This window comes from Macaca nemestrina, chromosome 11 (assembly GCF_043159975.1).
Source record: "Macaca nemestrina isolate mMacNem1 chromosome 11, mMacNem.hap1, whole genome shotgun sequence".
Taxonomy (NCBI): Eukaryota; Metazoa; Chordata; class Mammalia; order Primates; family Cercopithecidae; genus Macaca; species Macaca nemestrina.
This window is the reverse complement of record NC_092135.1, coordinates 86434624-86447864: the sequence shown is the minus strand read 5'-3', so window position 1 is coordinate 86447864 and position 13241 is coordinate 86434624. Positions and strand designations below refer to the sequence as shown.

Sequence of the window (13241 nt, the reverse complement as noted above, 5' to 3'; positions counted from 1 at the left end):
TACTTCAGGTTGGGCACAGTGGCTCACGCCTATAATCCCAACACTTTGGGAGGCCAAGGCAGGAGGATCACTTGATGCTAGGAGTTTGAGACCAGCCCTGGCAACATAGCAAGATCCTGTCTCTATATAAAACAAAACAAAAATTTCAATATATCATAGAATTATTTATAGATTTTGTTACTAGTAAAAGGAATGAAAGACACAATATTTTACTTTTGGTACTTTTTTTACATTTAAAAACATTTAAAATTTTTAAAATATTTACAAATCAGAAGCAGCTACAGACTATAATCAATGTCATTTTGCTTTCCCCTTATTCAGAAAAAATAAGTAAAATAATAAATTTCTAGCTTCCCAGGGTTGAAAAGTGCCTTAAAGTTTACGTTATCTAAATTCTCACTGAATACATTAATCTTCTCTGCCACATCCAAATGTTTGAACACCTCTCACTTTAGAGACGAAAAAAAAGCTAGCAATTTGAGTAATTTAATTAAACTTTTACATGACTTTCTTGGAATTCTTTTTCCCTATATTAAATCAGTGACATTATCATTTACACCTATTTGTCCTTTACTAAACTCAACCCCATGGCTAAATGGCAGTCCTTCAAATATTGAAAGACAGCTCTCATTAACACATGAATGGTTCTCAGTCATGCTTCCTGTTGCATGGCTGAAAGTCCTGAAGTCATCTCAGTCTTTCTCATCTGGGCATGTTACTATGTGTCAGTTAACACTGTAACCTTTTAAAGGGAGAACACACAGTGCCTGAATGCCTGATATTGAACAGAACACTAGTCATGGTTCTGGACTATTCATTATCCATACATTAGAAAATGACACAGAGCCTTTGATAATCACACTGTTGACTTTATTCTTCAGCCATTTTTACTCACACAGCATTTAAGGTGCATCTTCCAAATAACAGCAATATTTGAATCATGATAAAAGTATTAGATTTTCTGGGCCCTTGTTTGACAATTTGCAGTATCTTAGTAAGTTTATAGGGTGGAATAAGGCCTAACTTGTCATTTTTTTCTTCACACATCTGTAATCCTGCTATAGCATTCATGTATCATTACCTTCTATCTATGAATTTGATTATCATTATTTAAGTATTCTTTCAATCATCTACGAATTTGATTATCATTATTTAAGAATTATTTCCCAATTCATTAATAATGTAAAAGAGGAGAGAGCCTGATGCCCTCCACTAGAGAACTCCTTTGAGAATGAAAAGGATACATTATTTAAACTTCACTGACATCAACAAAGTTATACTTATTTTTCTATATTTGTAAGTGCATCATAAAATAGTTTGTCAAATGCCATGTTTTTCTGCCCATTAAGAAACAACATCTAACTAGCTGTTTCTTTCAGTCCTATAGTGATCATTATAATATACTGCATTCGTAGTTATTTAAATTCCTACCTAAAAATTAATAACAAACTTATTTTGGCCTCATTGTTTTAAATCTATCTACTACCAATCCTCACATATTATTCAATGATACATGAAGCCTATGCACACTCACACACATAATTATGAATGAATTTATGTTACCTTAATCTTATGTAAGCCCAGGAAACTTAGTATTATATAGCTACATAAGCTAAAGTTAGAACGGAGTTTCAGATAATTTTATTCTTTGCAATTTCACAACAAGCTTCAAATTGCCAGGCGACATATTATCACATATGTATTGTGAACTCAGTGTAATAAACAACTTTGATCTTTCACTAGGGTGATAACTGGAGAAAGCTAATTAGCAACATTTGCAGATTTGTGTTGCTCTAATCTAACTTCATTTCTTGGCCAGGTGGTTGAAAAACAAGAAAAACTGATTTCTTAACATCTGTGCTTACGTTCATAGCAACATTGGCTTGACTCCCAAGTTTTAAAAAATGACCACACTTACCTTTCTTCCTGCTAAAAGCACGGTTCATGATGAGGATCAGCCAAATAAATGTTCAGTTCCACGCCTTATATCCTGTAAAAGTGACAAAATATTAAAACATAAATGAAGGACTGTTGACTGACCTCTCTTTTGCTAATGTGGTTCTAATTACAAAGCCTTTTTAAATTTTTAAAAATATTTACAAATAGTATTCTATAATGCTTCAAAGGACATTGGGTAAGAAAAAACACAAGTACTTAATAATGTGAGTGGCAAAAGCAGATAGGAACAGAAATTCCTCCAAAGTTCTTCAATTTTGTCTTTTTTCTATTATACATCCATCATAAACTATATTTATTTGCAAACTTTAGGAGAAGAAAAATCGATACTTTTTCCTCAGCTTGTTGATAAGAGGTGTGTATATAAACACTTGATTTTTTATTTAACTGAGGCCCAGAGAAGTTTCATGTCTATTACAAAGTCACAAAGACAGGTGATACACTAGGAGCAGTGGTTAAAACCATAGGATAAAATTACCTACCAATTAAGATTGTTTTACACATTAGGAAAGATACGAAAGTACCTGGCACAGTATCTGGCACATACTGAGCTCAGAAAATATTAGCTACTCTCTTTTTGTTAGATACAGCATGGGATCCAAATTTAGTGCTCTTTTTATATGCGTTATTTATCCATCAAAGAGGTCCTCTTAATACCTGTTGTGTAGTGTATTCACTATGAGGGTTACACATCGAATTCGGCAGCTTAGGTAAAGGACTTTATGCACTGTTGTTCAATTGAGATCTTTCAATTTTATATATTTAATGACTTCGTGTACAAAACAACAATAACAAAAAGTTTTCTGGAGTAATTCCCTCAGAGACTCAGAGACAATTCACATTAAGGTCTGAGAAGAAAGTTACAATTAAATATTTATTGGCACTGCATTGTAATCTATATTTGGGGTCCATAAAATAGTTAATCTTACAGATACAACACTCAGAAGTAACTCTGCTGCTCTAGCAACAAAGTATTCATGAATTAACATTAAGATAGCCTTTCACTTCTACTTTATCTTCTATGAGGACTAGTGTTACAGGTATATTACAGGGTAACACAAATTTTTTTAGAATTAAAATATTTTGCAATTTTTCAAAAATTGGCATTTTTTTCATTTTTTAGAATTCAACCACAGTAAATAAAACTGTTTAATAATGTTCTTCCTTGATAACCTAGAGACCTGCTTCAACAGAAATCAAAGGAAACTCATGTGTTCAGTGTAAGAGCCCAATTTGGTGTGCTTCCATCTGCAGGTGGCAAGACAGTAACTGAACTCAGGGTAAAGCTTTCCTCACTCTCTGCCCACTGTTGCCTAGAGATCACAGCTGATAGAGATAAATTCACAAGAGACCAAAAGCTTTGCATGATTCTGGAAATAGCTTCCCCCATTCCACTCTAAGACTCAAAGTCTGACCACCACTTCCTGCTAGGAGATCTTCGTAATTTTATCATATTCTTTATTCCTAAGTATGTCAGTCAACACAAGCAGCTCAGGTTACTCTCATCACTCAGAATCTAATTCTAATGCATTACATTCTGTAATCACATCTTTCACTTCTCCTATCATCTGGAAACATTTCACTGTGTCATCTGGCATTCACAGTAAATCATTATCAAAATGCACTCAGCGTTTTTGCTAAAGATTTTATCCTCTCTGCCACTCTTACTGAAACCTAGTTGTTGCCTGAGCAAACTAGTTCTACTGCAGTCCTTTCAAGAGGCTGGCTGTTTATCTCCCACACATATTATACCAACAGACCAAGAAATGATGCATTTTCAATTATTGTACTTCTCTTTTTTTTCAAAACCCTTAATTTCTTTGAGGATTTTGCCATCAGACTATATATACACATAATGGAATATAACACAACAGAGAATATAATATATTTGGTATCATTTCAAAAGTTACTTTTCACCTATATCTTAACAGACCTGGTTATTTATTGAGCATATCCTGAAGAAATAAGGAAAAAATTTTAAAAAATTAGTAGAAAAAGAATATAATATATGCAAATGTAAAATTTGTCTTCTCTGGAAAAATAAAGTAACAAAATACTATGAAGTTTATTAATCAGCAGACCAAATTTAGTATACCTCTGCACTACTCAAATGTCATCACCATGAGGTGGACATTTTCAACAAAAGAAGATTGTGAAATATAAAAAAGGAGTTTAATACTACATGATTAAAAAATTCATAAAATTAAATAATAGTGTGACTTTTAAATTAAGAAAAATAAAATATAAACAACTTGGGGACATATAAATAGAACAAGAATAACAAAAAAAACCTTTCACATAATTATATAAAGTTCATTTGAGCAAACATGGAGGATATATGACATGACAATACTGTGACTCTAAAACACCAAGAGCACTTTTGCTTGCTCAAAAAATGCATAGATACAAATGTCAATATATATCAGATAAGTCATTCTTTCGAAATAAACTATAATTTAACTATCCAAACACCACTTGTTAGCATTTTATTTGATCCACTGTGCACTCTACACTGTTTTTGTAAAACACATCTTACAACTCCACCAGAAAACGTGTAGATATTAGCTACTTTGTTCAGTACCCCAATGTGTATAATACAATACATGACAGTACGTTGGCATTCAATATACTATTTATTATACGTATTAATAATGCATATTTTAATGTACTTTTATAATTGAAATAAAATACATAGTTAAAATTTTAATGTTAGTAAGTTAAGAAATACAATTCTATGTAAATTGACTTTATCTCAATTTATGGTGTAACATAAATCCTTCTTTTTAGAGAAACTTTTCACAAATATTGTTTTAGTAACTACAAATACATGTATGAATCATTTCCGTAGTAAAACGTTACTTTGGGGAGGCAGAACAAGATGACAGAATAGAAGGTTCCACTAAAGACATCAATTTAACAACTATCCAAACAAACAAACAAACAAATGCACCATCACAAGAATCAAACATCAGATGAGCACTCACAGTGCCTGGTTTTAACTTTGTATCACTGAAAGAGGCACTGAAAAGGTAGAAGGAACAGTTTTGAATCACCAGCATCACTCCTCCCCTACCCTCAAGCAGGAGCATTTCTGAGTGCTGGGGAAGGGAGACCACAGCAATTGTAAGGCATTCAGCTCAGTGTTATCCTGTTATAGCAGAAAGCAAAACCACACCAAACTCAGTTGACCCCCGGCCATGGAGGGAGCCTTTAAAACTGCCTTAGCCAGAGGGATATGTCTGATCCCAGCTGTCGAAACTTTAGTTACCACAAGCCTCGCCACTGTGGGCTAAAGTGTTCTGGGGCTCCAAATAAACTGGAAAGGCAATCTAGGTCACAAGCAATGCAAGTTTTAGTTAAGTCCGAGTGATGAACTGGGCCCAGAGCCAGTAGACTGCTGGGGCACATGACCTACTGAGACACAAGCTGAGACAATTAAGCTCCAAAAGAGACCCCTTCTTTCCACTCAAGGAGAGAAGAGGGAAGAGTGGAAAGGACTCTGTCTTTTGCAGCTTGGATAGCAGTTCAGTCCCAGCAGGGTAGGACATCTGTCAGAGTTATCAGGTACCTGTTCCAGGCTCTAGCTCCAATACAACATTTCTAGACACCTTGCACCAGAAGATAATCCTTTGCCTTGAAACGAAAAACTCAGTACTAGTAGCCTTCATTACCTACTAACTGAAGAGCCCTTGGGCATTGAATAAGTGGCAGTAATACTCAGGTGGTACATTGAGAAACTTGGGTGAGACTCTGAGGCTTGCTGGCTTCAAATGAGACTTAGCACATTCTCAACTGTGGTGGCTATGGGGTAAGATTCCTTCAGCCTGAGAAAAGTGGAGGGAAAAGTAAAGGGGACTTTGTCTTGCACCTAGATACCAGCTCAGCCACAGTGGGGCAGAGAACCAACTGGTCTCTTGGGGTTGCTGATTCCAAAACTGGGCTCTTGCACAGCATTTTTGGACCTGTCCTTGGCCACAGGAGAGTCCACTGCCCCGAAGGGTGAGTCTCAGGACTGGCAAGATTCACCACAAGCTGACTAAAGAGCCCATGGACCTGAGGGTAACATCAGCAGTAGTCTGGCAGTACTCACCATGGGCCTGTAGTGACAGTTGCCATGAGGTGAGGCATACCTTCCTTCAGAAAGGGGCTGAAAGAATGAGAAGGACTGTGTCTTGTGTTTTCAGTTCAGCCACAGTACAACAGAACAACAGAAAGACTTCTGTAGTTTTTGACTGTAGTTCATGGCTTCCAATAGGCAACTCTGGACCTGCCTGGGGCCTGGGATAACACAGTGCCCTGAATGGAAGGACAGAGGCCTAGCTGGCTTTGCCACCTGCTGATTGTAAAGCCCCAGGGTCTTGGAAGAAAACAGGCAATAGTCAGGGGTTACAGCAGGTCTTGGGCAAGAACCAGTGCTGTTCTGGCTTCACGTCTCACCCAACACAGTCCAGGGGCTGGGCTGAGGGGTGCTTGTGTCACTCCACCCCACTTCAGGTGGTTCAGAACAGAGAGACAGAGAGAGAGAGAGAGAGAGAGAGACCCCATTTGTTTGAAAGAAAAAGAAGAGAAGAAGGGAAGAGGCCAAGTCTTTGCATGGTGATCTGGAGAATTCTTTCAGATCTTGTCCAAGACCATCAAGGCAGTATCTCTATGAGTCTCTAAGAACCACAGCATTACTGGGCTTGGGGTCCCCCCTAAAGCAGATACAGCTTAGATCACAACATCCAAGTCTTTTTGAAAATCTGAAAAGCTTTTTCAAGGACAGTTACAAACAAGTGCAGACTGCGAAGACTACAATAAATACCTAACTCTTCAATGCCCAGACACAGATGATCATCTACACGTATTAGGACAATCCAAGTAAGCATGACCTCACCAAATAAACTAAATCAGGCACGAGAAAACAATCCTGGAAAAACAGGGATGTGTCACCTTTCAGACAGAGAATTCAAAATAGCTTTGTTGAAGAAACTCAAATAAATTCAAGATACCACAGAGAAGGCATTCAGAATTCTATTAGATAAATTTAAGAAAGAAATTGCAATAATTAAAAAGAATCAAGCAGAAATTCTGGACCTGAAAAATGCAATGGGCATAGTAAAGAACACATTAGAGTCTTTTAATAGCAAAGTTGACCAAATAGAAGAAAGAATTAATGAGCTTGAAACCAAGTTATTGAAAAATACATGGTCAGAGGAGACAAAAGAATAAAAGAAGTAAAAAGAATGGAGAATGCCTGCGGAATCTAGAAAATAGCCCCCAAAGGGCAAATCTAAGTGTTACTTGGCCTTAAAGAAGAAACAGAGAAAGAGATAGGAGTGTAAAGTTTATTCAAAAGGGTAATATCAGAAAACTTCACAAACCTAGAGAAAGACAGCAATATCCAAGTACAAGAAGGTTATACAACACCAAGCAGATTTAACACAAAGAAGACTATCTCAAGGTCATTAATAATCAAACTCCCAAAGATCAAGGATAGAGACAAGATGCTAAAATCAACAAGAGAAAGGAAACAAATAACATACAATGGAGTTCCAATACATCTGGCAGCAGATTTTTCAGTGGAAACCTTATAGACCAAGAGAGAATGTCATGACATATTTAAACTGCTACAGGAAAAAAATTCTTTTATCCTAGAATAGTATATACAGTGAAAATATCCTTTAAACATAAAGGAGACATAAAGATTTTCCCAAACAATAGCTGAGTTAATTCATCAACACCAGACCTGTCCTAGAATAGATGCTAAAGCAAGTACTTTAGTTGGAAAGAACAGAATGTTAATGAGCAATAAATAATCACCAAAGATACAAAACTCACTGGTAATAGTAAGAACACAGAAAAACAGAATATTGTGACACTGTAACTGTGGTATGTAAACTACTCTTAAGTAGAAAGACTAACCCATGAAACAATCAAAAATAATAACTACAACAACTTTTCCAGACATAGTACAATAAGACATAAATGGAAATTTAAGAAGTTTAAAAAGCAGGGACATAGTTAAGATGTAGAGTTTTTATTTCATTTCTTTTTACTTGTTAGTTGGTTTATGTAAACAGTCTTAAGTTGTTATCAGATTAAGATAATTTGTTATAAAGTAGTACTTGCAAGTCTCGTGGTAACCTCAAACCAAAAAACATACAAGAGATACACAAAAAATGAAAAGCAAAAAACTAAATCATATCACCAGACAAAAACTCCTTCAATAAAAGGAAGACAGGAAGGAAAGAAAAAAGGAAGAGAAGATCACAAAACAACCAGATAACAAATAATAAAATGGCAGGAGTAAGTCCTTAGTTATCAATAATACCATTGAATCTAAATGGACTAAACTCTCCAATCAAAAGACATAGAGTGGCTAAACAAGGGGGAGGAGCAGTGGGGGGACGAGTCATTGATCTGTTGCCTACAAGAAACACACTTCACCTATAAAGGCACTCATAGACTGAAAATAAAGGTATAACACTATTCCATGCCAATAGAAGCCAAAAAAGAGTAGGAGTAGCTATATTTATTTCAGATAAAATAGATTTCAAGGCAAAAACTACAAAAGGAGAAAAAGAAGGTCACTATATAATAATGAAGTGGTCAATTCAGCAAGAGGATATAACAATTTTAAAAATATAGAGTTAGACTCCAATATAATAATAGCTGGAGATTTCAACATTCCACTTTTAGCACTAAACAGATGTTCCTGACAGAAAATTAACAAAGAAACTTTAAACTTAATCTACACTCTAGACAAAATGGAAGTGACAGATATTTACAGAACATTTAAGTGGTTGCAGAACACACATTATTTTCCTCAGACCATGGATCATTCTCAAGGGCAGACCATATGTTAGGTCAAAAAACAGTTTAAAACATTCAAAAAACTGAAATAATATCTAGCATCTTCTCTGACCAAAACTGAATAAAACTAGAAATCAATAACAAGAAGAATTCTGAAAACTATACAAATATATGAAAATTAAACAACATGCTCCAGAATGATGAGTGGGTTGTGAAGAAGTTGAGAAGGAAATTGGAAATTTTCCTGAAACAAATGACAGTGGAAACACAGTATACGAAAACCTATGGAATACAGCCAAAGCAGTACTGAGAGGGAAGTTTATAACCATAAGTGACTCCATCAAAAATGAAGAAAAGCTTCAAATAAACAAACAAACGATACATCTTAAAAATTAGGAAAACAAGAGCAACCCAAACTCAAAATTAGTAAAGAGAAAATATCCAAATAAATCAAATCTGACACAAAAGGAGATTGTACAACAGACATTCAGCAGACATTCAAAGGATCATTCGTGGCGACTATGAGCAACTGCATGCCAATAAAATGGAAAAATCTAGAATAAATGGACAAATTCCTAGAAACATAAAGTGTATCAAGATTGAACCAGGAAGATATTCAAAACATAAACAAATCAATAACAAGTGACAAGATCAAAGCTGTAATAAAGTTTAACAGTAAAGAAAACCCTGGGACCTGATGACTTCACGGGTCAATTCTACCAAACACTTAAAGAACTAATACCAATACTAACCAAAGTATTCCAAAAAATAGAGGAGGAGAGAATACTTCCAAACTCAATTCTATGAGACCAGTACTACCGTGACTCTAAAACCAGACAAAGGCACATCTGAGAAAAAGAAAACTATAAGCCAATATCACTAATGAATACTAATGTAGAAATCCTCAACAAAGTACTAGCGAACTGAATTCAACAATACATTAAAAATATCATTCATCATGAATCCCAAGTGGGATTCCATCTCCGGGATGAAAGAATGGTTCAACATAGGCAAATCAATCAGTGTGCTATATCATACAAACAGACAAAGGATTAAAAACCATATGATCATCTCAATAGATGCTAAAAAAGCATTTGATAAAATTCAACATCTTTCATGATAAAAACCATAAAAAATGAGTATACAAGAAACATACGTCAACATAATAAAAACCATATATGATAGACCCACAGCTACTATCATACTAAATGAAGAAAAACTGAAAGCCTTTCCTTTGAAATCTGGAACACAACAAGGATGCACACTTTCACTACTGTTATTCACTCTCTCTTGCTCCTGCTCACACCATGTGAGATGCCTTACTCCCCCTTTGCCTACCGCGATGACTGGAAGTTCCTGAAGCCTCCCCAGAAACAGAAGCCACTATGCCTCCTGTACAGCCTGCAGAACCGTGAGCCAGTTAAACCTCATTTCTTTATAAATTACCCAGTTTCAGGTATCTTTATATAGCAATGTGAGAATGGACTAATGCACTTGTGATCCCGGAAAAAAAGCAAAAAAGAAATTATCCCACACCTTTGTGTTACAGAAACAGCTTATTGCAAGGAACTCTTCCCCATATGACTTAGATGAGATGTAGGATACTTCCCTTTTGTACTTATCATCTGTGATAGAGTCTTCATTTGATTGACTTATTTATTTTTCATATCTCTTAAAATGTTTATTTAGTATCTCATACATCGTTATGCCTAAAAACAAAGGGAACGATATTTGTAAATGAGGAAAAAAATAAGTTATCACTAAGTGAACCACATGGAAAATATTAGTAGGAAATACAATAGCTGAGATTTTTTAAAGCAATGATAAATGGCCGAAATTGGAGAACTGTGTGTAAAGCTTACAGATATATTACTGAGTTCAAAGATAAAGTGGAGAAATTCTCCTAGGTGACTACAAAAAAGTAAAGAAATATACCAAATAAATACTAAGATATATGAAATAAAACTGCCAAAATCTTGATACTGAGATTACCATAGAGAAAAATATAAACAAAGAGGAGGGTATAACTGAAAAAATTATGAAGAGATATTTCAGAGAATTAAAAAAGATTATGAAAAATCTCAAACTGTAAGTTTTCAGCATGTTATCATAAAATTAAGAATATTACAGGCAGAAAGAAAATATGCAACACTTCCAGGCAGAAAGAGAAGGTTGCCTCAATAGCAACAAGAACTCTCTACTCTTTGTTCCAGTTTAATTCCAGATCTTTCCAACCCCTGAGATTTAGCATTATTATGAAGGATGCCTCAATAGCAACAAGAACTCTCTACCCTTTGTTCCACTTTAATTTCAGATCTTTCCAACCCCTGAGATTTAGCATTATTATCCTCCTAACTCCAACTCTTGAAAATAATGAGAGACTTCTCTTTTAACTTTTGCCACAAACTTTTGTTTTTTTCAACTGTGTCATGTCCTCAGACCCTTGGCAGTCTTGCTTGATTTATATTTCTAAGGGAAACCTGACCAGTCTAATTGATAGATGAATATTGAAGGTAACAAAAAGAAATTCAAGGACAGCTGCTACTTTTTTTTCCCCTTCTTAAATGAGTGAATCATAGTGCCATATATTAAGAAAGGGACACCTGGGAAAAGCAAAGTTTGAAAGGCAGAATTTAAGACTTCTGTTTGGAAGCCTTTCCTTATTAGTATAGTGGTGAGTTTTCCTACCTGTCAAGACTTCTGTTTTGGATATGTTAGTTCTGAGATACCTACCAGACATCGAAGATGAGATGCTGAGTTAGTAGTTGGATATATGAGTCATGGTCTGGTAGGTAGGATAGGAATAGAGATACAAAGTAACCAGCTTGCACATGATGAGATTAGTTAAGAAGTATATGTAAATAGATAAACGATAATTGAGCCTAAAAGCATGCCAAATTTATGAACAAGGCAGAATAAGAAAAGCAAGCTAGAGATAGCCAAAAAATAGTCATCGCCTGTAATCTCACTTTGGGAGGCTGAGGCAGGAGGATCATGAGGTCAGGAGATAGAGACCATCCTGGCTAACATGGTGAAACCCCGTCTCTACTAAAAATACAAAAAAAAAAAAAAAAAAAAAAAAAAAATTAGCTGAGCATGGTGGTGGGTGCCTGTAGTCCCAGCTACTCAGGAGGCTGAGGCAGGAGAGTGGCGTGAACCCAGGAGGCAGACCTTGCAGTGAGACGAGATCGCACCACTGCACTCCAGCCTGGGCAACAGAGCGAGACTCTGGGGAAAAAAAAAAAAAAAAAGCAGCCACTAAGGTCAAATAAAAACCAGCAAAATGTGCTTTCTGGCATCCAAATGAAGTATGTTTTTATTAGGAGAAAAAAAATGATTTAATGATATTGAGAGCTCTACAAAGAGAAAGCCTGAAAAATGACCATTAGTTTCAGAACATGGAGATAATCGGGGACCTTTGCATCGCACTTTCCGAAGACAGGGACTAAAATAGCCTGACTGTGGAGAGGGGTAGATCAAAATGGCAAAATAGAAGGCTCTCCCAATTGGCCCCCCAGTGAGGACACCAAGGTAACAACTATCTACACATACACACACACACACATACACACACACACACACACACACACACACCCCTTCATATGAACCAAAAATAAGGTGAGCACTCACACTACCTGGTTTTACCTTCATACCGCTGAAAGAGGCACTGGAAAAACAGTCTTGAATCTCAGACTCCATCCCTCTTCCATCCCTCAGTAGAGGCAACCCTGCTCAGAGAGGCAGCCTGGTGTTTCTGAGAGCACAGTATCATGGAGAAGATGTGAACATGAAACCGCCATGCAAGGTGAGAGTAGCTAACACGACAGAGAAGATGCTTCTAAATGAGGTCCAGAGAAGCATGGGCTGGGTGGGGTGAAGGAAGAGGAAGAACTAGCAATTCTGAGGCATTGAACTCAGTGCTGCCCTTGTTAATAGCAGAAAGCAAAACCAGACCAAATTCAGGTAAAGCTAGCCTAAGGAGAGAGAATTTAAATAAGCCCCCAAAAAAGGGGAATTGTCAATCCCAGTGTTTGGAACTTCAGCTCCCCCAAGCCTTGCCATCATGAGCTAAAGGGCTCTGAACCCAGTCAGTGGACTGAGGGAAAGAGGAGGTCATGACCTACTGAGACATCAGTCAGGATTGGTAAGGGACTGCTGGCATCACCCTTCCACTAACCTGAGGCTGCATAGCTTGTGGATCCAAAAGAGACCCCTTCCTTCTGCTTGAGGATCAGAGAGGGAAGAGTGGGGAGGACTCTATCTTACCTCTTGGATACCAGCTCAGGCACAGCAGGATAGGGCACCAGTCAGTCTTACGGCCCCTGTTCAGGCCTTAGCTCCCTGATGACATTTCTAGAAACACCATGTACCAGAAGGAAACCTACTGCTTTGAAGGGAAGAACTCAGTCATGGCAAGATTTGTAACATGCCAACAAAAGAATAACCAGAATAATAACCAGAAGCAATACCTAGGTACTACATCAAAAACA

At 36.5% G+C, this 13241-nt stretch overlaps 1 protein-coding gene across 24 annotated transcripts in view; it reads right to left on the bottom strand.

The window, feature by feature from the left end:
- LOC105468244 (GULP PTB domain containing engulfment adaptor 1) overlaps positions 1-13241 on the bottom strand; it is a 307355-nt gene that overhangs the window by 119560 nt on the left and 174554 nt on the right. For all 24 annotated transcript variants that reach the window (XM_071073044.1, XM_071073048.1, XM_071073047.1 and 21 more), the window contains one exon: positions 1919-1990. In XM_071073044.1, the coding sequence (XP_070929145.1) occupies positions 1919-1946 (28 nt within the window). In that variant the 5' untranslated portion in view covers positions 1947-1990. The remainder of the gene's footprint in view (positions 1-1918; positions 1991-13241) is intronic.